Consider the following 12,334-nt stretch of genomic DNA (forward strand, 5'->3'; position numbering starts at 1 on the left):
TCATGTATAATTGTCCCATGAATCTCCCGTGAATGGAAAAAACATTTTCTCCACATTGATCCTCTCCAAACATTCATAAACTAAAAGACCTCTAGATCTTCTCTTTTCTAAAGAAAAATACCCCAATTTTCTCAATAACGGTAATCTCTCAGCTTGCTGCCCTTGTACATCTTTTTTGCACTTGCTCCAAAGTTTCTACGTTTTCTTTTTATAGTATGGAGGCCAGAACTGTGCATTATACCCTTGGTGCATTAATCACAATCCCTATCAGTATGGTGAAATTTAAGGTATTGGTGGATGAACTTTTATATGTAAGCTATGATTGACTTGATCCAAACAAAAACATGCAATTGCGCAGCATCTTAAGCATAGTAAAATGTTGACTTGCAGGAGCAGAGTCAGACTAGTGTACCAACATCCAAGCTTTAATGCATGGCACGGTGGCACAGTGGTTAGCAGTACAGTGGGTAGCACTGCTGCCTCGCAGTTCCAGAGACCTGGGTTCAATTCCTGGCTTGGGTCACTGTCTGTGTGGAGTTTGCATGTTCTCCCCATGTCTGCATGGGTTTCCTCCAGGTGCTCCGGTTTCCTCCCACAGTCCAAAGATGTGCGGGTTAGGTGCATTGGCCATGCCAAATTGCCCCTTAGTGTCCCAGGATGCGTAGGTTAGAGGGTAAATATGTGAGGTTACGGGGATAAGGCCTGGGTGGGATTGTGGTTGGTGCAGACTCGATGGGCCGAATGGCCTCCTTCTACACTGTAGGGACTCTATGATTCTACGGTTCTATGATTCAGTCTAACAAAATTACTGAATTTTCCAAATATCAAAGTTAACAGGTAAAAAACATTGATATTTCATCCTGATATCACTAAAAGTTATGATAGTAAACATTTTGGCAAGAATATTTACCAAAATATTGTCCAGTGAGTAGCTTAAGTGTTGGGGCATTATTGGTACATGAATTCCCATTGTTAATCTAATTAATTTCTATACAGAAGTACTTATGCAACATTTTAGTCTGGTTAATGGTGTAGGAAACTGGAGAACGTTACGTGCTTTCTCAGGTTTAGCTCCATTGTATCAGAAAATGTGAGCAGAGAACAAAAAGTTCAATTTGAAAGAACTCACCCTTGACATTTAAGTGTAGGCGAGAGGTCACAGGATTTTAAGAGCACTGACAGCATGAATAGAAGACTAAAATGAGCCAAAAGAAAATGGGAAAAAATGCTGAGTTTAGCTCTCTGAGACATGAAATAAATTTTCAGCAGTGACTTAGCAAATTTGGCAAATAAAACCAAAAATTGAACACTGAATTTAGCTCACTATGGGCACTGTGTGTCCAGACATTAAAAAAATGTGGTCAGGTGGCTCCAAATTATTGCTTTTTCTGTTACTATAACCTGTGTATAGTTACTAGTGCCTTAATTGATCAGGATCACATGGAAATTGAGTTTGATGATTTGATGCACAAAAAATGATCATAGAATCATAGAAACCCTACAGTGCAGAAAGAGGCCATCTGGCCCATCGAGTCTGCACCGACCACAATCCCACTCAGGCCCTATCCCCATATCCCTACACATTTACCCACTAATCCCTCTAACCTACGCATCTCAGGACACTAAGGGGCAATTTTATCATGGCCAATCAACCTAACCTGCACATCTTTGGACTGTGGGAGGAAACCGGAGCACCCGGAGGAAACCCACGCAGACACGAGGAGAAAGTGCAAACTCCACACAGACAGTGACCCAAGCCAGGAATCGAACCCAGGTCCCTGGAGCTGTGAAGCAGCAGTGCTAACCACTGTGCTACCGTGCCGCCCACAACCACTGTGCCCATGATATTAATTCATCAACACTGGTACTGACCAGTTATCAGTTTTCCTGATTAAACCTATTGTTAGCTGAATAATAAACCACACTGCCGATTGATCCTTCAATGGAGCAATTGTAATGCATCACAATTGGATTATGTAGTTCTCAATTGATAGGGAAGGCAGCAACAACTAGAAATTACTGTGGATAATATATTTCTGTGTTGTTCATTATAAACACACAAAATAACTTTCCCAAACAGCAAAGCTTTATGTTGAAAAAAAAATTACAGGCCCAGAAATATTGCTTTGTACCTGAGTGTTCAAAGGTTAAAATTTATTTATTAGTCACAAGTAAGGCTTACATTAACACTGCAATTAAGTTACTGTGAACTTCACCTAGTCGCCACACTCCGGTGCTTTTTCAGGCCAATGCATCTCACCAGCACGTCTTTCAGACTGTGGGAGGAAACCAGAGCAGCCAGAGGAAACCCACACAGACATGGGCAGAATGTGCAAACTCCACACAGACAGTGACCCAAGCCGGGAATCGAACCCAGGTCCCTGGCGCTGTGAGGCAGCAGTGCTAACCACTGTGCCACCGAGTGGCCAATAAACCAATCTTGATTCTCCTCCTGATGTTACTCTTTGTTAATATTGCTGTTTTACCTATATTGAAATCAAATGTAAAATCAAGTTCATGGTGGGAGATATAGGAAGGATGTCCGAGGTAGGTTCTTTACTCAGAGAGTGGTTGGGGTGTGGAATGGACTGCCTGCAGTGATAGTGGAGTCAGACACTTTAGGAACATTTAAGCGCTTATTGGATAGGCACATGGAGCACACTAGGATGGCAGGGAGTGGGATAGCTTGACCGTGGTTTCAGATAAAGCTCGGCACAACATTGTGGGCCGAAGGGCCTGTTCTGTGCTGTACTGTTCTATGTTCAAGTGAATAGATTCCATTTCTATTTCAATATTACTTTGCCCAGTCGAATTATATATGACACTGGATCAAAAATCTAGTGGATTAGCTGCAACTTTATGCATATTTTATCTCTATATTTGGAAGGGGTAAAACGTGAAGAAAATTGTTTATTTTAAGTAAATGTCATACAATCACCAAGAACACCATATAGCAATCAAAAATTTTAACTAATTTGTGAGTGAACGTCAAACAGAATTAATTTTGCTTGAGGCAAAAGTTTGATTATTTAATTGTCTAACATTTGAGGGGAAAGCAAAAAGCCAATCTGTTGTGGTCTCCACAATACAATATTGATTCCTTATTAATTATTCAGTTTTTGCTATGCTACGAACTTTAGCTATTTTGTTTCTTAAGATGTTTGCTACTTTGAATTTACAAATTGAAAATATAAAGTCACGCATTAGAGGGCGGCACGAAGGCAGAGTAGTTAGCACTGCTGCCTCAGCACCAGGGACCGGGATTCAATTCCGGCCTCAGGTGATTATATGAAGTTTACACGTTCTCCCCATGTCTACGTGGATTTCCTCCCGGGTGTTCCGATTTCCACCCATAGTCCAAAGATATGCAGGTTAGGTGGCTTGACCATGGTAAATTGCCCTTGGGTGTCCCAAGATGTGTAGGTTAGATAGATTAGCCATGGTAAATGTGTGGGGCTACGGGCATAGGGTGGAGAAAGGGCCTGGGTGAGGTAATCTGTCAGAGAGTCGGTGCAGACTCTATGGGCTGCTTGGCCTCCTTCTGCATTGTAGGGTATTTGTGATCCTCTGATTGCTGAACAATCAATGCATTTAAATCATGTGGCGCAATCTATGTTGTTATGTTTTGAAACGGTTTACAGGTTTTCAGAATCTCATAAACCATATATCCTCAGTAATGCATTTGGCTAAACAATCATAATTAGATCCCAGCGTGTAACTTTTATCAATTTATTTAAATGTTTATTTTCAGCTTGCTAACCTAATACTGTTGCAAGCATTGAAGAAAGGTTTACTTATGCAAAAATATTAAACTTTGCTTTTAATTGTTTTTCTCAGACGATCAACTACCTATCCCTACTCGGAAGCCCAAATGTATAGCCAGAACACAGGAGGAACATATTTTGACTCCCAAGGAAACTCTGCCCAGGTGACAACAGTGGTCTCGTCCCACAACATGGTGGGCACTGGCGGCATTCCAATGGGTGTAACAGGCGGTCAGATAATCAGCAGCTCAGGGGGTGCCTATCTTATAGGCGGATCAATGGAGGGAGCCAATCACCCAGTCAGCCACACAACACGTGCTTCTCCAGCCACAGTAAGTAATTGCAGAATATAATGCACTTTGATCTGCTGCAAATTTTAATTCAGATTATATTAATTGTATTGTTTTACATATAAAACTTAATGAATTGAGGATCAAGGCTGAGTTATCCAAAAACAGGTGTAATTTGTAATTAAAATTTTACTGATAGACCTGGACAGAAAAAAATCGTTTGATTCTTGGCCTGATTTGAATTATATTTATTTATCAAGCTCCACACTACTTTTTAATTACATTTATACATACTGTTACATCTCTGGAGCATTATTCACATTCAAAAATAAACTGCTATGTAATTATAGCGTATATATTTTTAATCTGTGTTTTGCAAAAAAGATAAAACATATAGTTTCCAAGATTTACTTGACACCCACTGTACCCTGCAGCTCATTGGTGCATATTTTGGTAACATTATGGTATAAAGAGGTGTAAATCCAATAGCACCGGCCTGCCATTGCGAACTGGACACCAGGAGCAATCTCTACACCAAATACGTAAATCTGGGACTGTGGGACTTATGGGAGGGGTTATTCATGTTCAAAAATAAAGTGCTACATAATTATAGGGTTTATTCCATGTTGGGATAATATTCCAGGCTAGTTAGTGTTTTGCAGTGACTATACAAGTCAAATTCCATCTAATATCCATATACTAACGCTCAATTATTATCTTCCTGGACAGTTTTGATTAGCTCGTTTGAGGGCTGCACCATTGTTGGGTTTATTTAGTGGGCCATACCTGGCACATGTGGGATGCATGGAGGACTGGAGCCCATAATGTACATATATCCTCCAATGGTTGGTAGAGATTGTGCGTGTGTGTACGAACAAATGCAGCAAAGGGCAGCTCGTTTGAACGGTTGTGAAATGGAATGGGATCGAGCGGAGGGCTGGGAATAGCAAGTGCAGGATGGGGATAAGAGGGATGGTAGGAATGGGGTAGGGTGGTGTGATAGATGGCATTGGGGGGAGGGGTGGTTTAGGAGGGCTGGTTGAAATGATGTAATTGGATAAGTGTGAGAATATGACGGGGCCAATTATTTGATTGCACAAAATGTGAATGTTTACTAAATTTGAATGCAAACTTAAACTCTCAGAAAAATGAGTTGTTTTGTTGCTAAGAAGCCTGAACCCTAAACATGGACTATATTATGGAACAGCATTGGTAGTTAGGAAGCTGTTTTGTTCAATGACAGCTGCTGCAATTATAATGATTGTATACAGGCAGATTTGAAGAAAATAGAAGGCTGTATTTTGATGGAATCAGAAAGGCGCCAGGGACCTTTTTAAAAAGGCAAGCAGGACCTGAATGCAGATGTTTCACCCTCATTTCCAGCAGATCCTATTTTTTGCTGATGGGGGAAGGGGACAGGGCGTGATTTGGGGGAAACCCAAATTCAGCAGGGCCACTTGAACTCAGTGCGGAGTTCAAACCACCCTATTTTGCCTGTTGCAACAGCCTTAATCCACAGTGTGCGAGTCACAAATTGATGGAGAAGGCATAAATTATCTTGAATGGCAGATAAGGGGAGGGGGGGGAATTTTCCTATCCCACCTGCCACAGGAATCGTATTGAGCAGGGAGTGAACCATGCAAAGGTCTGTTGACCTCGGGCAGGATTTTCCGGTTTTGGGGCGAGCATGGCCTAAGTCTGTAACTGTTAGGATCTAAATTTTGTTTTCAATCTTCCACTCTTTCAACTTAAACATAATGGCTGCAGCCATCAGATAGTGTTTTTAAAAAGCCCTCTGATGGGCTGCAGTGATTGACGGGTGCAGGTTAGGGGGAAAAAAGCGTCTAGATATGTAGTTTTACTATAGATCTTTGTTGACATTTCCCAATGGATATCATTGTGTTGTTATGAATGCTTGGCTGAATTTCAAAAAAAAACTGTAATTATCTTGGCAGGGGTTCTGAGTTCACAAATTGATTAGCTGTTTAAAGAGTCTAACAAAGGATTAGCTGTCTTTGATGTGGTATTTGAATATAAGCGTGTTTGTTTATAGAGAGATTAACCACTTAAGATTTAAAACCTTTTAATGGGCTTTCACAATCAAATGTATAGGAGTGAGAGTTCTATTGGGCAGTTAAGTTTACTTTCTCTGATCTCCACATGGCTCCTAAGGTTTTCCCATGGTGGATATTGGATCAGTAGCTGTTGAATTGGCATGGCAGGTATGAGGAGCCATGGGTGAGAGATGAGACGGTCTCAGAAAACAGAGGCAGATCTTCCTGTCAGCCTGCGCCTGCTTCCCCAGAGTAAAAACACTCATTACTGGGCACTTTTTATCGAGGCGGGTCTGGAGAGTTGTCAAATTTCCCAGCTCAAGCTAGCCATCTAGGTAACCAAAATTCAGTCCGAAGTGTTCCCACCTTGAATAATATTGAGTCCATCAGATGTAAATCTTCCTTTCCAACTCGGAGGAAAACAGTTCCCAAATATTCTTTCATATTTTAAGAATAGAAATAAGTCCCAAGGCCAGACTCTTGATAATATTTGTACTTAATTGCAAAATGGTTGCAGTTATGAGAATACTAGCCAAGCAGATCTGACTTGATCAACCATTATCATTTAAAGAATATAATGTTTGGAAGAACCAAGGGTAAGGAAATTAGAGGCAGAACTCCAAGATTAAGTTGAAGTCCCAAAAGAATTTTTAAGTTATGAACTTGAACAAAACATATATGAGCAATAATGGCTAAATTGGCACATTGAAGAAATAAGCGAATGATTCTAAACAATATGAGCTTCTACCTTCAAGTCAATCCAAAGGACTTAGCCAGCTTAGCCTTTTTTTACTGTGGCTACCATTTCAAAGAGGCAGTCCCTTGCTATCAATTCCATAGTTGTACTTCTCTCTTTACAGAATGACTTGGTCCTATGCAGTTCCCTAGAATGCCCTGTTTTCCCCTCTCAAAGTATAGAACTGAGTTCTCTGGCTAAACACAGACTGGATGTTTGTAACTTCCAGGTCACCTTCTCTTAGATTTGCATTTTTGTACAATAAAAGGCCCTAAACTCGCTAGTTTTCTGTTTAGAGTATATCTCCACCCTAAACAATTTTCTCCTTTACAACCTCACAGCTTTCTTGCATCTATAAGCCTCTCAGCTAGTTCAAAAGTTAAAGCATTGTTTGCAAACACACCCAAACATACATAACCAAACCAAAAGCAAACAAGCCCAATTCACCTTAAACTGAAACCAAAGCTCTACGTTTTTAACCAGTAATATAGACCTCCATAGAGAGAGATATGACAATTGGTAGGGCTGTTTTTATATATCAATAGCTTCACGTAGCTTTTTCCAAAGTGAGAACTTCTGATTTTATGAAAGTCTTTTATGAAAGAATAACCAGAAATCCTGTATTTAAAGTTTGACTGCAGATCTCTACTGTTTTAATGTGAATTTTGTAGCACGGTGGTTAGCATTGCTCCTTTACAGCGCCAGGGACCTGGGTTCGATTCCTGGCTTGGGTCACTGTCTGTGTGGGGTTTGCATGTTCTCCCTGTGTCTGCGTGGGTTTCCTCTGGATGCTCCGGTTTCCTCCCACATTCTGAAAGACGCGCTGGTTAGGTGCATTGACCCAAACAGGCGCCGGACTGTGGCAAATTTCACAGTAACTTTATTGCAGTGTCAATGTAACCCTTACTTGTGACTAATAAATACATTTTAACTTTTTTTTTACTGGTGATTAAATTCCACAACCCTGTCCCTTACTGCTCTCTGAGAGCGAGAGATTGAAAGAGACATAACCACTCACATACCTATTGCATTACATATGTATTTAACTTTTATTCTCTTGTTGAGAAAACACTGCATGATGGTATAAAAGATGTATTGCTTAAGTTATAGATCTAATATTTAAGAAGTACTGGTAATAAGAGTCATGGAGTGTGGGGGGAGGGGGCGGCACTGGAGATTCCTGCTGTCAGGGTTGGGAATCCTTGAATTTGGCAGCACTGTCATGGGACTGCTGGGTTTTGACAGCTTGAAGGGATTGTTGGTTTGTCATCATGGTGAAGAAAGAACCCAAAATTTGGCGGAAAAGAGTGAAATTTTGGGTTTGGCTTATGGTGTCTACCAAGAGTGAGGGCAGCCTTAAAACAGCGGAGGTAGATTTGGCAGCATTAGTTTTAACAATGCAGAAATCTCTATAAACATTAAGGTTGGAGTTTGTGTTTCGTTCTTTGAAGTCTTTATCTCTGCCTCCTCATTTATCTGTATTTGGCAAATGTGAGCAGTTAGCATACTTACATGTTCTAACTTTCAACGAAACATAGTTATGTTTTTAATTCAACCATGAAAACTGGGCACTCCTGCAAAAACCAGCATTTATTGGCCATCCCTTCAGAAGGTGGTGATGTGCAAACTTCTTGAACCACTGTAGTCTTGTGCTGGCGGTGCTCCCACAATACTGTCAGGGTGAGAATTCCAAGATTTTAACCCAATGATACTGAATGAATTATCTTGCATTTATGCCCATGTTAAGATGGGGAACCTGGAATTGATGGTGTTTCTATGAACCTGATTTGATTTGATTTATTTTTGTCACATGTATTAGTACACAGTGAAAATTATTGCTTCTTGCGCCCTATATAGACAAAGCATACCATACATAGAGAAGGAAAGGAGAGAGTGCAGAATGTAGTGTTACAGCCATAGCTAGGGTATAGAGAAAGATCAGCTTAATATCAAGTAGGTCCATTCATAAGTCTGATAGCAGTAGGGAAGAAGCTGTTCTTAAGTTGTTCTTGGATGGTGAAGATTGTGGATTTGGGTGTGACTCCCACAGAAGAATTGGCAAGTTGCTGCATTTTATCCTGCAGCCAGAGAGGCTAGTGAAGGACGTGCATGTTTAAACAGGTGAATGAAGTTGCTGATCAAGTGAAGTGCTTTGTCCTGGATAGTTTCTTGAGGGTTGTTCTGGTTGCATTAATCCAGACAAGTGCACAGTATTAGAAACATAGAAACTGAAGCAGAAGTAGGCCATTCAGCCCTTCGAGCCTGCTCCACCATTCATTTTGATCATGGCTGATCATCGCATTCAATATCCTGACCCCACCCAATATCCTTTGATCCCGTTAGTCCCAGTCCTGAGTTATGCCTTGAAGGTGGTGAAAAGCCTATGAAGAATAAGGTAGTGAGTCATTCCATGCAGAATACTCAGCTTCTGACTTGTTCTACGTCACCACAGCATTTATGCAACTGATCCAATTGAGTTTTCTGGTCAATGGTGACCACCACCCGCCCCGTACAAACCATCTCCCTCCCCTGAATGTTTAGTGTGGTTTAGCAATGTTATAACCATTAAACTCCAAAGGGCAGTGGATAAACTCACTCTTGTTGTAAATGGCCATTGTCTGAATCTTGTATTGATGTAGAGGACAGTCACCCCAAAATTTTCGTTTCCTTGAATTACACGTGTTCTGCAAATGATTTAGGACCAGCCAATGAGATGGTAATCTTGTGAATAATTAATGTGCCAATTGTTTCTGTATAAATGTTGGTTAAATCGGCGTTGCTACGTATATATCAACACAAAATCATGTGTACCAAATCACAAAAAAGCAAATCTTGCACCATTTCTAAAAAGCTGAAAATCATTGCCCGGATCAACAGAGGTGTTTTGTGGGTGGCTTAAAGATGAAGTGAAGTTGCAAAGGAAAGGACATAATGCAAACAATAAACCTCCCAACAAGACCATTACACATGGTACACCCAGCAGCGAACCAGGGGCATATCCATATCTAGTCCTCTTATTCAAGCTCAGGCCAAGATATTTTACTACCAAATGAACGGAAATGCCTATGCTTGAACTGAGATTGGAAAAGATGGTTGGCAGGATTCAAGAAACAACATGGCACTTCGCAAGTTACCAAAAGAAGAGAACAACAATCTGCAATCCAGCATGTCACAATATCATTTTCTGCTGAATTAGAGGAGATTTTACATGAAGAACTAACAGGTGTACAACTGCTACGAAGCAGCCCTATACCACATAAAGTTATCGAAAAAGACACTAGAAACAACAAATTACACTAACAAAACATTCCAAAATAAGGAGATAAAGGCAAAGCTTCATGAAATCCTCCTTTGCTGCAACAAAACTAGTCTGCAAAATGCAACTCTGCATGTCATCGAAAAATTCATCAAACCCCGCTGCTTCCATCATCCAAAGTTAAAATCATTGTTGGTACTGAATTAGTACCTGAACCTAGGTAATGTCATCAATTTTCGAAGACTAGTTCCTCCATGAATTTGTACCACATGTCAGAAACTATTTCGAACAGAACAAACTATTGCGAAAGGTCATTTCACTGCTTGGCAACTGCCCTGCATACCATTCCCCAGAGAACCTGGTAATGCAAAATAAGGACATAAGAAAATTCAATCCTTTGAGCAAGGCATCATATCGACCTTCAAAAGTAATCACAGAAAGTGAACAGTTCAAAGGAATGGTGGACCATAAGTAGCTTGTCATGATTTGCCTGAAGTAAACTTGGTGAGAAAGAGAGAATCTGTATATGCACCATACCGTGCAAGAAGTGACAATTGTCTCAAAAACTTTTGGGTACAGCATCTGAGTTGGAAACCAATAGCGACAACACAGGAGGTTTTGAAGCATTTATTGAAGAAAAAATACATAATTGCGAGAAGCGAATTGTGGACTACAATGTATTCAATGTCCACAATCTAAACAACATCAAATCCATTCTTGGAGCCAAATTAAACACTGACAACATGAATGAGAGATTGAATATCGATGCCCAAGTAGCTACCAATAAAATGACAGCTGATGAAATGTTGGTAAGTGTAACAGATCCAAACCCTCAAGATGTCCAGCAAGAAGATGATGACGAAGTGCTGAGACTGAACCACTGCCATCATCCCTTCTGTAGTCTAGTACCTAGAAAAGTCACCTGAGATGGTTGGAAACCCATGAAAAAGCAACTGCTGCAATTAGGACACCAAAACATCCTGCGTCTAGCAAAGACAGAGGCAAGGAATAATGGCAAACAATTAAAAATTATTTATTTCTCCAAGCATTCAATAGTGATTGGTTGTACATGTTTATTCACATTTCTGTTACCAAAAGAAATAACATTTCTATTATTTGAATTAATTGTTTTATTTTATTATTCTGAATACTGGTTTTGTGTTTTTGAAAGAACCTGATTATAACTCGAGTTCACCTCTCATTATGTAGACCCCATCACCTGTGCTGTAACAGGGATGATGTGGAGATGCCGGCGTTGGACTGGGGTAAACACAGTAAGAGTTTTAACACCAGTTAAAGTCCAACAGGTTTATTTGGTAGCAAATGTCATTAGCTTTTGGAGCCCTGCTCCTTCGTCAGATGGAGTGGATATCTGCTCCCAAACAAGGCACACACAGACAAAAAATCAATTTACAGAATACTTACGAATCTTTACAGCTAATCAAGTCTTAAAGATACAGACAATGTGAGTGGAGGGAGCATTAGGCACAGGTTAAAGAAATGTGTATTGTCTCCAGACAGGACAGCCAGTGAGATTCTGCAAGCCCAGGAGGCAAGCTGTGGGGGTTACTGATAGTGTGACATGAACCCAAGATCCCGGTTTAGGCCGTCCTCGTGTGCGGAACTTGGCTATCAGTTTCTGCTCAGCGACTCTGCGCTGTCGTGTGTCGTGAAGACCGCCTTGGAGAACGCTTACCCGAAGATCAGAGACTGAATGCCTGTGACCGCTGAAGTGCTCCCCCACAGGAAGAGAGCAGTCTTGCCTGATGATTGTCGAGCAGTGTTCATTCATCCGTTGTCATAGCGTCTGCATGGTTTCCCCAATGTATCATGCCTCGGGACATCCTTTCCTGCAGCGTATCAGGTAGACAACGTTGGCCCAGTTGCAAGAGTATGTACCGTGAGATGATGACATGAGATGATGGCATCCGTGTCGATGATCCGGCACGTCTTGCAGAGGTTGCTGTGGCAGGGTTGTGTGGTGTCGTGGTCACTGTTCTCCTGAAGGCTGGGTAGTTTGCTGTGGACAATGGTCTGTTTGAGGTTGTGCGGTTGTTTGAAGGCAAGAAGTGGGGGTGTGGGGATGGCCTTGGCGAGATGTTCGTCTTCATCAATGACATGTTGAAGGCTCCGGAGGAGATGCCGTAGCTTCTCCGCTCCGGGGAAGTACTGGACGACGAAGGGTATTCTGTCCACCGTGTCCCATGTTTGTCTTCTGAGGAGGTCGGTGCGGT

General features: G+C 41.2%; 1 protein-coding gene across 5 annotated transcripts in view; it reads left to right on the top strand.

Moving 5' to 3' along the window:
• The window catches only part of rfx3 (regulatory factor X, 3 (influences HLA class II expression)), a 348,433-nt gene that overhangs the window by 191,711 nt on the left and 144,388 nt on the right, over positions 1 to 12,334 (top strand). For all 5 annotated transcript variants that reach the window (XM_078214298.1, XM_078214299.1, XM_078214297.1 and 2 more), the window contains one exon: positions 3,838 to 4,096. In XM_078214298.1, the coding sequence (XP_078070424.1) occupies positions 3,838 to 4,096 (259 nt within the window). The remainder of the gene's footprint in view (positions 1 to 3,837; positions 4,097 to 12,334) is intronic.

The sequence above is a fragment of the Mustelus asterias genome, chromosome 6, assembly GCF_964213995.1.
Source record: "Mustelus asterias chromosome 6, sMusAst1.hap1.1, whole genome shotgun sequence".
Classification (NCBI taxonomy): domain Eukaryota; kingdom Metazoa; phylum Chordata; class Chondrichthyes; order Carcharhiniformes; family Triakidae; genus Mustelus; species Mustelus asterias.